Source organism: Haliotis rufescens, unplaced genomic scaffold, assembly GCF_023055435.1.
Source record: "Haliotis rufescens isolate VD_foot unplaced genomic scaffold, xgHalRufe1.0.p SCAF_2, whole genome shotgun sequence".
Taxonomy (NCBI): Eukaryota; Metazoa; Mollusca; class Gastropoda; order Lepetellida; family Haliotidae; genus Haliotis; species Haliotis rufescens.
Genome location: NW_025963890.1, coordinates 16,155,037 through 16,174,746, shown reverse-complemented (window position 1 = coordinate 16,174,746; position 19,710 = coordinate 16,155,037). Strand labels below are relative to the sequence as shown.

Here is a 19,710-nt window from a genome sequence, read left to right as displayed (position 1 = left end):
CTGTAATCCTTGCTAATCAGCATGGCAGGTTTGAAATTAAACGTAAAGACTTAGTTTACTGATGCATAATTTAATTTACTTATAACTAATAGTGACTATTGAAACTATAGATTGTCATGATTACTTTCGACAATATTTTAAAATTCCTATCTGTATAGTACAATCATAGGAAAAACTATTGCAATACATTGACAGTTTGGTATATCATTACACTCCCATTATTCAATGTTTAAGCATGCAGCAAAACCCAGGGCAGAGCACAACATCTAAGAAGAGCAATGCCACTCATTCCATGACCAGAAGCAAGTATGGGGGTGGAACGCGGAACACAGTCTTCGGGAGCTCCAGAAGCAACCTGGTGTCTTCTGCCAGTCGAAAGAGTGTCGGAGTGGCAGCCAGCGAGAAGTCAGTCAATGTAAAGATACCTATTCAGGTGAGATTTTAATGGCATATCTCTTTACATTCATGCCAAATAATCAGTTCTTTGTATTATGTTATTGTTTTCCATTAAATGAGATATGAATAATGCACTTATAATTTCATTATTTAGTAGATTATTATCCTGTTTCTTCTTTTGAAAAGTATGGACTTTTTTCAGAATTCGATGAAAATTGTCATATCAGCACAAATTGAATCTGACAAGTCTGAAAAAAAATGACGTGATAGGTTTCTTCATCCTATAGAGTACATACGAGATTATTTAGCTGAATCATGATCTGAGAGATAAAAATACATGCATTCTCTCCTTCAGTGCAACTTTAGTCATGTATTTCAATGAACATCACATATTTGTTCAGGAGGGGCATGGGTTGCCCAGTCTAAGGCACCACAATTTGCTGTGCAGAGTTATGTCCCTTACTCATGCCAGAATCAGGGGTTCAAATCCATGATTCACCCTCATGTGTCAAGATTTGTCAGCACCATACCCATGCTCGTTGGCTTCATTAAAGTGGTAAGCGTCTTGGACCTTTTATATTTTATAGAGTTTTTTATTTTTCAGGATTCATTATCTGTATCCCCTGGCAAGATGAAGAAGTACTGTAGATGACGTGTTTGTATAATTTCAGGTGGTTGATGAGTCTGGGAATGATGTAACACCTATCTCGCTTCTGCACCTCGACCCTAGTGTGGTCAAGAAAAATCAGAGTAACCTTCTTGGTGACAGCTCAGGCGGAACAGTGAGTTAGCAACTGACATTTTTGTCTGAATTTTCTATAAATCTGTGATTTTACTATAATAACTTGTTTTATATGTCTTGCAAAGGAAGCATCAGTCTGCGCTCCTAAACAATTATTTTTTCCTTATCCCTCCACAACAGTATGCAATATTGCTTCTTGCTTCGATTATATAACAGTGTAGAACATTGGGAAAACATCAATCACAGGAACACACCCTCCGACCACTTCACTTCCAGCATGCTCCTGTACTACTCATCATGTTTTCCCAAGATCGCCCGTAGTGAACAGACGTGTTTGCTTCCACTTCACTTTATGATTGGATTTGTTTGTCATTTCGGTTTGAATTGAATATGTTCCTATTTACATTTAGCTACAGGTCCCTAGCCGTTCCTTATCAATAGATATATGAAATAACGGCTACTTACCTTCCGCACACATTCGCTGACTTGGTTGATGCATGTCATCGGTCCCAATTGTGTGGATCAATGCTCATGATGTCAATCATTGGATTGGCTGGTCCAGACTCAATTATTTACAGACCATAATAGCTGGATCATATAGCTGGAATATTGCTGTGTGCGGCGTAAAACAACAAACCAACCCACCTGCCATTGTTAACATAATTTTCGGCACGTGAATGCTTCATTTTGGTTTCCGTTTCTCGTGTTTTTATACCTCCCTAGTATAAACGCGAACAGCTGCCTTTCAGTTAATGTTCGGGATATTTACCATTTTATTTTATATTTGTTGTTGTTTATGAGATATTATGGATGATGTGGTCATTTAGGAGATGGTGTCTGGGGTAGACGAGAACCCTGGCCATCTTCGAAAGTGTTTGTTGAGAGCCATTGGAAGAAATCGGCTCATGATCCCCACAGACTTTGCCCTGACTGCAGGGTCACCTGCTCCTTGGACTAGCGGTGCTCTGAGTGTGCCTACTTGTCCTCCGACCTTTACAATGTTTACCTAGCTAAACTTCGGAAAAGGGCTAGCCAACAACTACAGTGCCAGACTTTGAACCCCTCATATCTGTTTGCTCCAGAACTTGTCCCACGGATACTACGATGGCACCTGTCATAACTACTTCTGGTGTGATGTCACCTTGCCTTCTGTCGTCTGCCACTGATGTCTCTTGGCAAGTCCCACCTAGCATCCCATCGTGTCAGTCAATCTGGAGCCATCAGGTGCATGCACCTAGCCAGGTGCCACCTACCTTTCCGGCTCCTCTCCTAGCCCATCCTCACTTGGAGCAGGTGCCTCCTCAAGCGCTTCTCCACGTGCCTCACTAGACATTGTATACAGGTGCGGCTACAGGATTATCAGCCTTAGATGTTTTGTTATCACCCTGCTTGTCCACAGCCATTCCAGGTGCCCCCACCTGGCCTACCCCGTTTTATTCACATCAAGTTCTTCTGCCACATTGCCGTCTCCTCGGGCTACCCCCCTACTTCAGTCGTCACCTGTCACACCTGATCAGGCATCTCGGGATGCTTGGGCTTCTGGCTCTCCTGCTCGTCATTCCCGATCCCTTTCGCCATCTCCTGACAGGGTTTCCAAGCATGTGTGTTCTTTGCTGAGGGCGTCTTCTTATTTTTCGGCGCCTAGCGTGGCTGCCTCTAAAGCTGAGGAGCATCCACTCTACACCTCTAAGGATCAGATCGTTTGGATCATGGATGTTCTTGAACTTGAGGAGCCTGTCTCACTGACTTGTGCAAAATGCTCTTTCGATCCCAGAGCACTACGCCATCTTACATAGTCCATGGTCATCATTTGGTCGACGGTATTCCTGCGCAGCAGGCTTTGGATAAGGTAGCCCTTAAGGGTTCGCTTCCCCAACCCCCATCACGTCGTCCCGCTTTAAATTACATGGGATTTTATATTTCCAACTTCCGCACCTCACTTTGATGCAGATGATGCTAAAACTTTGGGTCGTTCCACATCCTCGCACCTCAAGACAGATGATAGATCCCTTATGTCCATTGATTCTGACATTCATTTGTCCCTCCTACCATTGCCGCTACTACCTTCACCCAGGCTCTGGTTCATAAAGAGAATGTTTTGAGAGAATTGCTCTCATTTTTGGATGAAATCATTTGTCTTGGAGGACTTAGTTCAGCTCCTTATGCAGGCCACAGGCTCCCTCTGTCTTATGTGTCACCAGGCCTATATTGAGGAGGTTGGTTGGCGCCCGTCTCTCTTGTTTGCGTTATGACGTCAACCCTGGTCATCCGAGAAGCTCTTCAATAACAAGGTTCAGGAATTCTCTCTTCCCTGTTGTCAAGGGGTCGCACTCAGCCCTCCTCGGGTGCTGGTTACAGGGGCGTTGGACGACTCTCCGGCACCCGGCGCTATCTGACACTCTTTACCAGTTGCCCCTCCTCATGACTCTCCTGTCAGCGGTCGCCTCCAGTTGTTCTGGAAAAATAATACTCTTAATTGCACAACCACCTCTGTTCCCCCTACAACTACCATACCCGGATGCGCACTTGGAGCCTTTACAGGACAACATTCGGATCCTTTAAGGACAAGGGGGCTTTAGAACTCCTATCTCCAACGGATCTTACTCCGGGATTTTACCATCCAACCTGTCGACTTTCTGGCCTCACTCGGCCTCCAGGATGCCTACTTTCATGTCCCCATTTTTCTGGCACACCTTACCTCCATTGATGGACACTCATGTCGAAAGTCTCTGTCTTCGTTCCTACGTACCACCTGTTTCTGGATGCATCAAATGAAGGGTTTGGGCCCATCTCTGAGGCCTCTGGGCGTCAGGATTTTGGACTGCCCTCTTTTTTTTCACAGGCACATCAAATGTCTGGCGTTCCAAGCAGCCATATTGGCCATTCAGACCAACGATGGACAACGTCTCGGCCGCTCATTATATCAACCGACAGGGATCCACTCACGCACAGACTCTCCTGGACCTCATGTTGGCGTTCTATCATCTCATAGTCGAAATCCCGTTGGAGGTGAGAGCTCCTCACATTCTGGGCTTTTCTCGCCCCAGTCAGTCAGCTCCCATGGAGCAGCAGTTATACCCGGATGTTTTCCAGATGATTTGCCTGACCTTCCGCAACCCAAACGTTGACTTGTTCGCCACACGTTACAACCACCAGCTTCAGACATTTGTATCATCATGACCGCTCTTGCTTGGGATCTCGACGCACTCAACATCGAGTGGAACGGCCTACATGCGTTTGCATTTCCACCTCTGGCGCTCCTTCCCCATGTTCTCAAAAAACTGGCATCTACAGTAAACAACCAGATTCTTTTGGTCGCGCCTTATTGGCCCAGTCGGACATGGGACTTTAAACTCCCCACCTTTCCCAGTCTGATCGGAAAACCACACACTCATCAACCACACCCGTGCCTGGAGTCGTGGTATCTACGAGTGTGGTCCATTTGCAGAACGCATTAACAGCTACGCACTGCCCTTCTACAGCCTCCTTATATGACCAGAAAAGGTTATCTTTCGAGGCTTATTTCGTCAACATGATATGGATACTACTGTGGATTCTACCCTGTTCATGGCTGATTTCTTTCTTGAAACATTTGACAGGCGGTACCGATGCCAGTTATGTCTCGGACATTAACTCATAGGGCACAAACGATACATCGGTGCACCATCTGACGATCAGATTCATGATACATTTTTTCTGTATTGATACAGGACGATACACTTGCTGAAGTAAATTACTTACAACTCGTTTAATGACCCCTGGCTTTTTTTTTTCAGTCTAGTCTAGTCTAGTCTGTATTCTGGCCCTCCCACTCAAATGCAAATACGGATGTGCAGTTGATCCAACCCGCTGTCCTACTGTGGGATAATTGCATACTGGAGTGGAGGGATAAGTTAAAAAATATCCGAATGACTGACCACCCATCCATCCCCTCAACGTTTGGATCCTCTTGTCACCTGTCGTTAATGGGAAAAAGGGATGAGTAGTTCAGGAGCGAGGTGGTCGGAGGGTGTGTTTAGTTTATTATTGTTTTCACAATGTTCTACACTGTTATAAAATCGAAGCAAGAAGGAATATTGCATACTGTCTTCGAGGGATAAGTATATAAATAAGGGGAGTGCTCTTATTCTCTGTATTATGTCTACAGTTGCCATTTCACTCCTGTGATAAGTTCTGTAGGAAGGACTCCAATTTCCAGTGTCTGTTTCTTGTATGAGGTAAATACGTTAGGCCTCAGTTGACCACATTGGCTTGGAGAGGTCAGTATTTAGAAGGGTGACCTTGTTGTGAGGTGAGGTGAAATGGGGTTTAACATCGTGTCAAGATTATTGTGCAAAGTCTATTACCGTGGGCGTCGGTCGGTGGTTCTATATCTGGCCTCACCATACCAAAAAACATTAAAAGATGGTATGTTTGGCTACCCTGCCTCACACACTCACACTCATTCACAGACACACACTATTTACAGTAACTTTTAGTGAAAATCTGTGGTCTATTATTAGCTGAGTACACTAGACCAAATGAAATGTTTTCTGACATTTCAGCCCACCGACCTGTCACAGGCATCACAGTCAATCTATGGGTTTGGTGGTACGATAAACCAAAGTGCCTATGGTGGAGGCCCCTTCACAAGGTATGTCCAGTGTCAAAGGGGAACTAGTCCAGGAACATAAACCTGGATTAGTTCCCCTTTATTCACCTACTATGAAGTTTTTTTCATTACTAAAATTTGTAACAAGATTCTGAGAGGAGCTGAACAAACTGTCCTCAAAATTTCAAATTGTATACCTCATTTGTGAAGTTTTAGCAAGTTTAGTTCTTGAAAAATGTCTGCGATTACTCAATGATTTTTCACATTTTAATCATTTTGATTGTTATAAATAGTCAAAAATGTATATTTTTTACTTATCCTGCATTACTCCTTAATGCATTCACTGCTTACTTACGACAACTAGAAGGACAGCGCTGCGAAGGTCCTGGGTGAAGAAATAAAGTTGTTGTTCTCAAGTCCCAATCAGTGGCCTTCCGTCGCTGTCCTGTGACCTTGATGACACCTAAGGTCATCTTCACATCACTGCTTGTCGCAGCACAGCTAGGACGTGTCCAAGCGGAGCTCTCCTTTTGGATTAATTTTAGACCTTCAGTTTGTCTACAATCTTAAAAATTGATCTGCGATGGGTGATGTATTCTTTTCATATTACTTTCACCATGTTGTGTAGTTTTATGTGAATTAATTAGGCGTGAAAAGACTCTTGTCTTTTTTCCCGCCAAAATATTGTTGTTCGCCGCCATTTTGAATTGTGTTACAATCGTTTGCCTGCCAAGGTAGTCATATTGTTTACAATTCTCAGCTACGTATGTATAACATATTCTTATGTTTTTAAATACTACTAGCTTTGGCGTAACAGTGAGTTGCGTATACTAAAATTATTGTATACTTTTTCAACTGGTTAAAAATATGGTTGCCGATAGATTAATATCAAATCTACGGCCTTCTTCCAGTCCCGCTTCATCAACAATTCTTTTATTGCGTACCTATGTTTATGCGATTAAATAGTTTTTTGTTGGTATTTTTGGTTTTACATTGAGTTGCGTATATGAACTTTGTATACTCTTGCAACTCGTAGTTTTTGCCGATAGATTATTGTTCAATTCTATGGCATTCTTCCAGTACCGCCTCATCAACAATGGTGTAATTGTGTAACTTATGATTGAGCGTGGTACTAATTGTCGTGGGAAAAATCTTACAAAGATTATCATCCACGTTGTTTGGTTTGCGCGCAGATGTGCTCTCCAAACCCTTAATGAAAATATAAAAACCCTTGGTTTACATTGAGTTGCGCATACAAAAATATTGTATACCCTTGCAACTCATAAATTTGCCGATAGATTAGTGTTCAAATTCTTCGGCACTCTTCCAGTATTGTCTCATCAACAAGGGTTTAATTGCGTAACATACCTTTGAGCATTGTACTAATTGTCGTGGAAAAAACCTTACAAAGATTATCATCCACGTTGGTTGGTTTGCGCGCGGATGTGCTCTCCAATCTCTAAATGTAAATAGCCTTGGTTTACATTGAATTGCGTATATAAAAATATTGTATACCCTTGCAATTCGTATTTTTGCCGATAGACTACTGTTCAATTCTACGGCATTCTTTCAGTACCATTTCTTCAATGGGTTAATTGCGTAACTTATGTTTGCGTGGTGTACATATTGTCGTGGAATAATCGCCCAAAGCTCTTTATCCACGGTCATAGGCATGCACGTAGATGTGCTCGCCAAAATTCAAAATGTAATTTTTGTGTAAATCTCTAATCCAACGAGTTTACTATATAAAAGCAGATTACTCACAATTATATTTTGCAGTTATTCCATCGTGAGACGAGAGGAATGTCACTATCGCAGAATAGCGAATGACATATGGTTCTGTCATTACCACCCAACCGTTATTATCGGCAGGTATTATGACGCTTGTGATTGCAGATGTACACCATCCACCGAAATCAACAATACCGGAGGATTTTGTGAGTATCGTAACTGCTCCTATTTTTTCAGCCGCCGGACACTTCCAGATACATGTATGATAAAGAAATCTGTGACGTCGGCGACAGCACCAGCACCAGCGTATCGAGATGCTATGATGGGGGTAGATTAGACGCAAGCCTTGATCCATGCAATACTTTTGAGCTTTGTGTCTGATTTATCTGCGCCGAGCGCAGCACTTGACTACAACCCAAGCACTTCTATTACGCAAGCGGCGCACGATCAGCTTAGCGCTGTTCAAACATATCCAGCATAGACCTGCGCCGAGCGCAGCGTCTGACTGATACCCAAGCGCTCCTATCACGCAAGTGACACACGATCAGCTTAGCGCTGTTCCAACATATCCAGCATAGACCTGCGCCGAGCGCAGCGTCTGACTGATACCCAAGCGCTCCTATCACGCAAGTGACGCACGATCAGCTTAGCGCTGTTCCAACATATCCAGCAAAGTCCTTCGCTGAGCGCAGCGTCTGCGTACCAATCAAGGTCTCTATAATGACGTTAGCCCAAGGCTTACAGTGTACTCGGTTACGTAACCGGCACATGATCAGCTTAGCACATGTACCCGATTGGGAAGCAGACCATCTCGTGTCAGTAACGCCTTCCCCTGATAACAGGGTAAATAAGAGGGACACCACGAGGTCATTGGAGGAAGACTTCTCCAAAACTCACATTTGCTCCGTGATTTAAGCGACCAATATCGTCAATGTTTGCAGTGGATCAGAATCTATTAGAGGATAACCCTATCTGATTAGATCACTTCCAAACTTTGGTGTTTTTCCTTCAGCGTCAGTTTGACCACAGGAAAATTCATCTTGAGACCGTTCTGACGGAGATTACCGTTACACCCAAGACTTTATAGCGTTTCCAACTGAGATGCTGGTTTCAAGGGCAGTCTATTACGTCAACCTTGATCATCTACTCCCCTGTTCAACGAACAGATCGCAGACACGCACGTCAAGTTCCCAAAAAGCTTAGAAAGTCCAAGCGGGCTTGCAAGTCAGGGAATTATAAGCCTAGACGCGCGTTTCTCAGGGAAGACCAGCATTCCCTTACTGAGAAGGGGAGTGGCAGAGACAAGTCTCAAGGACGATTTCGTACTTATCGCACTATATCATGGTGTCCGTATAAGGGTAGAGATAACCCCACCGTTGACCACAGTTTGATTTGGAAAATCCAACATAGACATACTGTTGGTAAGAAGAGCTGTAGAGTGGGTTCACAGCCCAGTCTTTACTCCGGGGTTTTATCCTCACACGTACCTGGTACTCATGAAGGACCCAGACAAGATGAGAATGATCCACAATCTCTGTGTTCAACGATCGTTTGATTCTTCATCAGTCTCGACTATCCATCCCAACCGTAGACTTTTCAGGTCCAGTTCATTGGGGTTCACTACCAATGGTAGTATTTCCCATTTGACATGTCAGTGACACTTATGGCTATTTACAGGAGTAATGAAGCCAATAACTATCTACACGTGACGAACACTTGGTTCGAGTCGTAGATGGAGGGCGATCTACTGTATCATCAACACATGTCAATAACTGGGATAGACAATCAACGAGGCGAAGTCGGGAGTATTCTCCTTCCTATTGACTTCAGTTCATAGGAGACCTGTTTAAGACAGACCAGGATATCCTATCTGTACCGAGGGACAGATGGCACAAGTTCTACTTCTTTTGTCATCTACTCTACACCAACCACACACACTTCGCCAGTGGCAAGTGTTGCTAGGGTTAATCACCTCGGCACAGGAGTTAACTAGCATGGGCCGCTTACAACTGCGACCAATTCAATTTTTTCCCGAACCCTTACATCAGGAGTCAGGATCCACTCAAGGCCATCACTCTACTGACTAAGCTAGAGCCTTGCCTCAATTTGTGGCGCTGAATGTCTGCGCACAATGGAAGTGGCACATAAACAACTTGGAGTTGGAAGCTTTAATTCTGGCTATATCACATTGGCAGAATCAACTACAGTTAGCCCGACTCGCTATATCCACAGACAACAGCACTGCGGTGTGGTGCCTGTGCAATCGGGGAACAACACACTCCCACTCTCCACTTCTAAGGACATTCAGATTTCTTCCATCTAGTGGATCGGCTGTGACTAAGGTTCATAGTTCAGCACATCCCCGGATGTAGAAACATACTGGCCGATACTTTATCACGTCCAGACAGGGTGGCTCCCACCGAGTGAAAATTTCTCACAGAAGCATTCCAGTTACTGCTTCAGGAATTCAGGCAACCAAACATTGACTTGTTTATTACTTGCCTAGGCCACCAACTCATGACGTATATCTCCCCATTGCCGGATCCGCAGACTTGGGCGGTGGACGAGTTCAGTATCACTTGGGAAGGGCAAAGAACTAACACTCTTCTGCCACCACTTTTACTTCCCAAGGTGCTACAGGGGATCAAGGAGACAAGGGATCTCGATCTCTCCTTTGGTCGCACCCTGGTAACCGGCGAGAGGGTAGTTCGTCAAGCTCGGAAAAATCTAAAACGATTCACTTCCCCTCTCACAGTGGTCCAACCTACTCATCCACCCTCAACAGAAAATTGCCTCACCCAACGTCTGCACGCATGGTTCGTCTTTAAAAGGCGTTTAAGTGCGAAGGGTTATTTCGACACGGGCAGCAAAGCTATAGCTTCAGTTCATCGTTACTCTCCCAGAGACGACGATGACAAGTGGGGATCACTTGAGACTTTTTACAGGGAAGAAAAGAATCAAGACCCTACGATTGCGTCACAATTCCTAGAGGAATACCTCCTACATTGCGTACCCAAAAACACTTGGAAGGTAGCACCATTACTACGTAATTGGCTGCAATTATCTTAGTGTTGGCCGTTTCCGGAAAATCACAGTGTGATTAAGGTCACGGAACTACAGGCCATATTATGCTCATTCAGGTTTGAGGATCAGAAGGCCAAGTTCCAGCCACCTGATAGGGACTTGAACGTGGTACTTCGAGGTTTGCGAGGACCCCCTTCGAGCCCCTCATTGCATCCTCATTTTCAAGCTCCTTCCCAGCGCGTGACACCTTCGTTACACTCTCGGTATAGTATAGAAAGCTCCGCGAACGGGCTAACGCTGTGAGGAGCTTGGACATCACCAAGGAAACAATGGTTTCTCTTGGCATTAGCAATGGCGGTACGGGTGAGCGAACTACATGTGATCGACTCAACCCGGATCCGTTTTGAGCATGGGACGCACGGAACGGGACATCTAGGGTTATGCTGGGATTTTATTGCTAAAATCTACTACCAGGCCAACCCGACCGTTCCTTCACCATCCCACCGATATTGACTATTGTGGGAATCGTACATGGTGAAGTTCTCCTGGGCTTGGTGCGAGCAGTTCGAGTTTTCATTCGACGCTCCAAGACTAGGCGTGGTTCGTCCATGACAGAAGTTAGTCGCATAATCGCAAACACCATATCTCTATGGTTACGCGCAGTAATCCTTCAGGCCTACGAGATCATCAAACGGAACTCGCCGAGAGCGAATTACCCTCAAGATCTCAAGGTGTCAGCCTTACCAGGGCTCAACACGGCAATTGTGGTTTTGGAATAATCACGGAAGGATATTTCTGGAGATTCGACACATATTTTCGTTAGTCATTACCTTTGCGTTGGGGCTCTCGAGGATGTCGAAGACGTTCGAAGTTTGGCCCTCTGGTTGTTATCCTGCAGATTGCCAACCCCTGACGCAAATAATGAATTCACCCTATACAGAGCCAGTCAACTTCCATGTGCAGTCACTCAGTCGCCACCAGTGGAAGAATATTAGACAATCTTGTTTGTCAGCGACGGCTCTATGACGCAGTAAGTAAAGAATTAGCTGAATAGCTATTATTTTCTTTATTACTAAGCGTGTATAGGGAATTTCTCTTTAATTCCTATGTTCAATCTTTTTGATTTTTGAACAACCCTACCGTAATGGCGTTTTTGTCTGAACTTTTCCGCTTCACGGTTTATCGACCAACTGGTGTCGTATTGCAGGGTGTGAATTATTGAGGTTTCTGTATTCTGAAGGTTTACCCACCTCCAAACCGTCCGATACAGATGCATTAAGGAGTAATGCAGGATAAGTAAAAAATTTAGTAAAATCTAAATATTTTTTACATTTGTATACTTATCCTGCATTACTACGCTTAAGGCCCACCCGTCGTTAGACTTGCCTCCCCACTTTGGCTTCAGAAACCTCAAAAGTATGTTTTTCTAAGAACTTGGGCAACAGGCAGTGATGTGAAGATGACCTTAGGTGTCATCAAGGTCACAGGACAGCGACGGAAGGCCACTGATTGGGACTTGAGAACAACAACTTTATTTCTTCACCCAGGACCTTCGCAGCGCTGTCCTTCTAGTTGTCGTAAGTAAGCAGTGAATGCATTAAGGAGTAATGCAGGATGAGTATACAAATGTAAAAAATATTTAGATTTTACTAAAATGTTTATTTACCTTTTTCTTTTCACATGTTAACAGGTCTGTAAACAGAAACATATATATACTTGTTTTGCAGGTCTGTATTCAGCCAGTCCTATGACACAGGGACAGAGTCGGTAGCTGATGACGAACACGCTGATCTGTCAGCACCATGGGCAGGTGAGTCTTGCTCCTCACTACAGATAGCTGAAAGTAAAGTTAGGAGATAGTAGTTTGATTGATTACTGCAACAATTGATTGAACTCTCGATGCGTTGTAATTGACCATGCTCTGATGGCAAGACATCAATGACCAATCATATTGATCACGTTGATACAGTTAGAATAATGTAAAGATGGTCTCAATAAAAAGTTTTGATTTACTGACAGATATCCGTCATCGTCGAGAGGAGGTGAAAGAAATACTGACAGATATGGACCTGGAGAAGATGGTGGACCTGACACTGACGGAGACGGAGACAATATGGCTGCTAGACATGCCAGCTGTGTGCATCTCACTGGAGTCAGATGAGGCCGATCAGGTCAAGACGAGGAATGAGAAGTACCAGGAGGTGAAATGTTGTTTATAGGAAAGGGGCAGTGGGATAGCCAGGTGGTTAAAGTGTTCACTCATCACATTGAAGACTTGTGTTTTGTTCCACATGGGTACAATTTGTAAAACACGTTCTTACCCTTTCATTTTCTATTACAAATCAAAATATTCAATATTCAGGCAAACTGATTTGATCCTGTCTCAGAGATTCAGTTGACTATTTCCTAAATGCACATTGATGTATTTTGTGATGTCTATTAATGTCTGTGTTCCAGCTGGTGAAGAGTCGTGTTGGCAATGACAGATATGCAGAGAGAGGCATGAACACTTTCAACGAGCCGCCAAAGACCAAGAATATTCAGACAACGAAGATTGTATACAATGTAAGAAATCACATCAATACATGACTGAAACAAAATTTCATAAAGTTGGTACTGTAATGAATCATGATGAAGATGACTGAGGTTCATTGGCACAGTCCTATGTCCTGTAGCTCCATTACCCAAGAATATATGGGGCCTCTTTTTCATGTGTATCACTATTATTAACTAACCAATGAGCAGAGGTCTGATTCCTGTGAGAGGGAAGGCTTGAAGATCCGGGATAGAATAGGTCTCAACAACCCATGCTTGAGGTAAAAGGCGACCATGCTTGTCGTAAGAGGTGACGAATGGGATTAGGTGGTCAGACTCGCTGACTTGGTTGATGCATGTCATTGTATCCCAATTGCGTGGATCGATGCCCATGATGTCAATCACTGGATTATCTGTTCCAGACTCAATCATTTACAGATCGCCGTCATATGGCTTGAATATTGTTGATTGAGGCATTAAACAACAAACAAACATCACCCAGCCACCAATGTTTCTTCCTTGAAAACGTGTACAGCATGTTCCATAGTCCTGCGACCATCTGCACTACACATTGCCTCAAAGTCAGGCAATGGTAGAGTTTGCACTGAGAGGGCTCATTTGATGTACATGGGTTCCTAAAGGCTGCATTTCATAAGTTAACTGAAGGTACACATGCATGACTACAACACTGCACTGTATGTATTCACGGGTGATGGAGGAACATTGTCAGTACTGCTGAGCATCAGGGTTATAAATTACATCATCATCACTCCTGATCATCTCCACAATCATCAGGGGCACAGGTGGCCCAGTCGTTTAAGGCACCCAGCAATTCGCTGTGCAGAGTTGCGTCCCTTGGGCACGCCAGAAACCTATGATTGTGGGTTCGAATCCAGGTTCACCCAAGTTATGTTGCTAGGTTTGTCTGCACCATACCCGTGCTCGTGGGTTTCACCGAAGTGGTAAATGTCTGAGACCTGCATCACTTCGGGCTTTCCTCCCACATTAAGCTGACACACCGCGATATAGCTGGAATATTGTTAAAAGCGGCGTTAAACCCAACTCACTCACTCACTCACTTCAGGTCATAGACAGGATTCATTTATAACAACTGCGGGGCAGTCGGGTAGCCTAGTGGTTAAAGAGTTCGCTCATCACGACGAAGACCTGGGTTTGATTCCATAGGTACAATGTGTGAAGCCCATTTCTGGTGTCCCCCGACGTGATATTGCTGGAATATTGCTTAAAGCGGCATAAAACCGTACTCACTCACTCACTATAACAGCTGCAAACAATAATGTTGGTTATTTTTGGCATTATCAAAATACATGCAACAGAGAATGTTTGTTATTGTTTAAGTGTTTCCTGGTACTATCTCTAGTTTGAACCAAGTCAGCTACATTTGTCATTGAATCACAACTTAAGAAATCTTAGAATGACATTTACTTTAAGAAAATGTGTACCCTGTATTTATTGTCGAGTCTGGTCCTGACTGATATTCTAATGACGTTTTGGATATATTTGACAGGAGTCCAACTGTCTCAGGATATAGTTACATGATGTAATTTCTAATGTTACCTTTGAAATATTGGCTTCTCATGCTATCTTGTGGATTTGTCAACTGTTCAAGAACTTTGATGCATGTGATTTGTTTGAACAGGATGTGGGCATCTTGTCAACAACTTGGGACATGTATGACACATACGAGGCCATAGAGAAAGAAGCAAGAGGTGAGTACTAATCATTACTTTCTGATGATACATATTACCGGAAAATTCTCTGAAATGACTCATGAGTCCTTCTACTCAGAATAGGCAGACATCTGTGAATGTTATTTTTATGAAATTTTATTTGTTATTACTTGGTCTATGGATCCACTGATCCTAAAAATCAGGAATGTGGAATTTTGTTTGATAGTTTTACGTTTTTTTTTATTAACTTCAGACATAATAAATATGAAATACAAAAAAATGCTTTGCTGCCTGAGACAGATGTTACATGATCAGTGCTGTAATTGTAATTGTGAAAATACTATTCATGGCTTAACCATTTCTCCTAACAGTGTGGATTTGTTCCAATGTAAGTGCTATATAATAAAATATTTAAATTCCTGTTACATTTTATTAATGGGGTGGCCCAGTCGTCTTAGGCCCAGCAATACGCCGTGCAGAGTTGCGTCCCTTGGACACTCCAGAAACCTATGATATTGGGTTTGAATCCCGGTTCACCCCGATTATGTTTCTAGGTTTGTCATGACCATACCCTTGCGCGTCAGTTTTCACCAAAGTGGTAAACATCTGGAACCTGCATCACTTTAAGCTGACTTTAAGCTGACGTGCAGTGACATAACTGGAATACTGTTCAAAGCGGTGTTAAACACAACTAACTCATTTCATAAATGTGCAAAAAGGAAGCAAGAGAATTTGTGAGTTTACTGTTTTCCCATCCTTCTGACCAACTACAAAATAAAATAATTGATTTGTCTCATGATGTTTTATTTTCGACCACCGAACAAAGGTTTTGAGAGAAAAAAATATGTGAACCAACTATTGAAAAATAAAAGGTCCAACAAACCCTCAAGGCAGTCTGCAACATAACCTACAAGACCAAAGACTGAGGCTTGTGTTTTGGTGGTCGATTCAGTGATACACTGTTCATGATGTTGATTATTTCACCATGGGAGGGCACGGGGGGCCCAGTAGTCTTAAGGCGCCGCAATTTGCTGTGCAGCACCAATTTGCTGTGCAGCACCATACCCGTGCTCATGGGTTTCACCGAAGTGGTAAATGTCTGAGACCTGCATCACTTTGGCCTTTCCTCCCACATTAAGCTGGCACGCCGTGATATAACTGTAATACTGTTAAAAGCTGTGTTAAACCCAACTCAATCGCTCACAATTTCACAATAATGCTTTGTCAAGATCGAGCTTTAGAATTGTCCTTCACATTAAAATAGCATAACATTCTGCAAACAAGTTTATTCAATTTATACAGAGTTGGTAAGTTCAAAGAAACTCAAAGAAATATCAACAGAATGAAACATCTGATGCTCACTACAGCATTCACCAATATCAAAAGTACAGTGTAGAGCAGAGCTGAGAGTTTTAATTGATGTGAACCTGTTACATAGTTGAATATTGTGTATTTTATATATGTGTGTTTATTTGTATGTTCTCTAGATAGATTGAGTGTTCACATAAATTAATTGATGTTGTGAAATAGCTGAACCACAGCAGATGTCATATGTTAGAAGCTGTCACTGTTTTGACAAGAATGCTCTTATTCAATTATTTGACAAGTGTGCACACATTTTGAAATCAATTGAGGATAAAATTCATGTTAATTTTCAGCATTTTTTGTTTTCATATTAGTTTACATGGTATGTTTCACAGATAATAAATCACCAGGTTAAACTTACAAAACACCATTTCAAAGAGTATTTTGTTATCCACAAAAACGGGTCACAAGTACCCCTTGAATTTGTGTTCCATCCCTTAAATGTGCCATGATCTTAAACTGTCAGCATAATACCTCTGCTCGTGGGTTTCACAATTGTGGTAAACGTCTTAGACGTGCATCACTTTGGTCTTTCTCCAAAATTAAATTGGCATGCTGTAATATAACTGAAATACTGTTCAAAGCAGCCTCTTTCTTCAAAACCCATTGGGTTTACAGATCAGAAAAGGTCCACAGCAACCAATACTGGTCTTAATGGATGAATGGATCTGGAGGTCAGACTCGGTGATCCCCTGATGGATGGATCATTGGTCCTAAAATCAATCACTGGTTTGTCTGGTCCAGACTTCATTATTTATGGCCTGTCAACACATAGCTGGAATATTCCTGAGATTTGTGTTAAAAAACCAAACCAAACACGCAAATCAAAGCAGCTTCAAACACAAGTCACATTCACACACTTATCAATGAAAGATGATTTGACATAGATGTTTGACATTTTCCCCAACAGCCAAAGAGGAAGCTGAAGAAGAAGAGGAAGGGACAATTAGTCGCCCCACAAGTCCCAAGACCACCGATGAGCAGGGTGAGGGTGACCCCGCCCCAGTTTCAAGGGAGACTACTCTCGTCAGAGGGGGCAGTGCCCGGCCAGGTGTGTACACAGTATTGTGGTCAGCTCAGTGTCATGGGTTCTGCAGGGGTCTAGTTTCAGCAAACACTTTTAATAAATCTCTCTGCTTTAGATAAGTACAAACTGATTTTTTTAATAATGCAGATAATTTGTAATTATAGTTTAGTTAATTAGTTTTACCAGTAAGTCTTTTTCATTTCTAATTATTGTCCCCCTGGTCTGAAAAAAAAAAGTTGGACTTAACTGAAAATGAGGGTAGTGCTCATCTTTGGAGCGGAACTCCAGAACCATGGAATATTTCATGTATAAACTTGCTATATAGATCAGTCTAGTGGTTAATTGGTGCCTCTTGAAATTTGGGATTTTCCTTTTTTTAATTTTTTTTTGTCCACACTTACTAGTTGGACGTATTGGTTTTCGGAGCAGACCTCCAGAACTGTTGAATGTTTCTGGATGAAACTTGCTATACAGATCAGTCTAGTGCTGAACTGGTGCCTTTTGATGATTTGGTATTTTGAAAAATACTGAACAGTATTTTGTTCTTCACTGAACTGAAGTTATCAGGTGGCAATGAACCAAAACTAAAAACTCCATTTCTGAATTGCACCAGACCGGGGGGATATGTCATCTCCAGATATCTCTTGTTTTCTATTTGTAGATAATTCTAGCCATTTCTATTAGCGAGGATAATAAATTGTGAGACAAAATTACTGTCTATTAGTCAGTGCTGATTTTGATGTTGAATTTTCTACATAGATTTTTGTGTATATAGGCAGAAACATACAGAGATGACAACCATTACAATTTGGGCAGATTCAGTTCGATATTTTGCTCCCAATTCCACGAATACAAAACAGTGGATCATATTATGAGTTTTGTCTAAAACAGTGCCTGTAATTTTGCCCAGTTAACAGCTGCCATCTTTTAAAAACTTTTGGTATGACGAGGCAGGGGATCAAATTCCGGTCTCCAAGCAGATGCTCTCTCCACTAGACCACAGAGATTATTTATTTTTGTCAAAACCATAGTCAAACATCCTTCTGGTGATCACTGTTATTTTTTTAAACTTACTGATTTTAGACCCAAGTTTCCTTGATATTTCCAATAGCCTCAGTGTTGGGTTGGCACAATATGTTTTATCCATCCTCAATTATCCACTGTATTATAAATCTCCAGCATACTTTGATAAATACCCTGGACCCATGGCAACCAAAGTTTTGTTTTGCGTCTGTTTCCGATGACACGATGCTAAATATAGTGCCAGTAATCGACTTGTCTTTTTGCATGCCACCTCCAATACCACTGGGGATGTCTTGCAGTTTAAAGATTTCCATTCCCGTCTTAATACTTATGGAACCATTTTTTACATCTGTTAATTTGTAACAGTTTATTTTGTTTGATTTTAATATATCATGGACTTGCTAGTAATCAATCCCAATTGTGAATGTACAGATATATGCCAAAAGATTAGTTTTTGATTTCCAGCTCACATGAGCATTAGACATTTTGTGTTTGGTTGGAGATGAGAGCGATTGACTTCCGAAACAAAGGTTTGGGTACAGAAGGGTCCGGGGTATTTGTCATCAAAGAGGGAAGATTTGATACTCTGGAAAAGACAAGAGGGTTATGTCATGTATTGGAGGCTGTGTAGCCCTGTATCTGTCTGTATAACCTGAGTGAGCTTGTACCAAGCTTGTATTTAGCTAACCTTTTTGCTGTGTGTGTCTAACCCAAGGTTCCATCATTGTGAGATCAGTCGCAAGTCGACTGACAGGTAAGCTGCTTATGTATTGCATGACATGCTTATATAATAGCTAGCTTAGCTGTGCTTATGCCCTTAGCTATCACATTTGTAGGAAGGTATTTTCTTCCTTTCACATACAGGATTCTGTGTCTACATGTCAGATGCATGGCTCATCACTTCGGGGACTCCACGCATAGAAATAAGAAATATTGTTCTTCATGTGATGTAAAAGTTTTACTTTGTCTTTACCGGTACATAATATACATCTATATTGTGGTTAGAATAGGTTCCCATTTGGCCTGGGATGGGTAACTCGGGTACTTGGGTCGGGTGGGTCCTGAGTAGGTTCAACGTCATTGTATACATGATCAGATCATTTTATACGTGTATCTAAATAGTTTTTGCCAGGGCTGCAGTAAAACAATTCCCATTCGGACATTTTGCACCCATTTTGAGACCTATAGCGGGTATCTGGGTAGGGCCGATTAATAGGGTGTCGGGTACCCGGGTAGTTAATTTGGACTCGTTCGAGGCCTAGTTCCCATTACTATTGCTTGTCGAGAGGTGCTTATTGTGTGTCATCATGTCCAACGCCGTGGGACATTGATCATCATATCAGCCACTGATTTGTTGCCCCAGATTCTGTTATCTACCAGCTGCTGTGATATAGCTGGTACATTGCGGACTGTGATGTATAAAAGCAAACATACTCTACATCAGCAAAATTATGTTTTTTTGTAATGAACATATAGTAAAGTTCCAATATTCACGTACAAATTATGTGTAAGACTGTAAGGGTACCATCTGTATTTAACTTTGTTTTATATTGTCAATTCCTCACTGAAAACTTTGTTCCACGTA

General features: G+C 42.4%; 1 protein-coding gene across 2 annotated transcripts in view; it reads left to right on the top strand.

Annotated features, from left to right (window-relative positions):
• Window positions 1–19,710, top strand: part of LOC124135635 (dynein axonemal intermediate chain 4-like) — a 39,316-nt gene that overhangs the window by 5,006 nt on the left and 14,600 nt on the right. The window contains exons 2-10 of one of the 2 annotated variants that reach the window (XM_048399692.1): window positions 235–433; window positions 1,068–1,178; window positions 5,683–5,771; window positions 12,212–12,294; window positions 12,504–12,685; window positions 12,942–13,049; window positions 14,680–14,749; window positions 16,986–17,126; window positions 18,841–18,879. In XM_048399692.1, the coding sequence (XP_048255649.1) occupies window positions 235–433; window positions 1,068–1,178; window positions 5,683–5,771; window positions 12,212–12,294; window positions 12,504–12,685; window positions 12,942–13,049; window positions 14,680–14,749; window positions 16,986–17,126; window positions 18,841–18,879 (1,022 nt within the window). The remainder of the gene's footprint in view (window positions 1–234; window positions 434–1,067; window positions 1,179–5,682; window positions 5,772–12,211; window positions 12,295–12,503; window positions 12,686–12,941; window positions 13,050–14,679; window positions 14,750–16,985; window positions 17,127–18,840; window positions 18,880–19,710) is intronic. The other variant, XM_048399694.1, reaches the window with a different exon arrangement.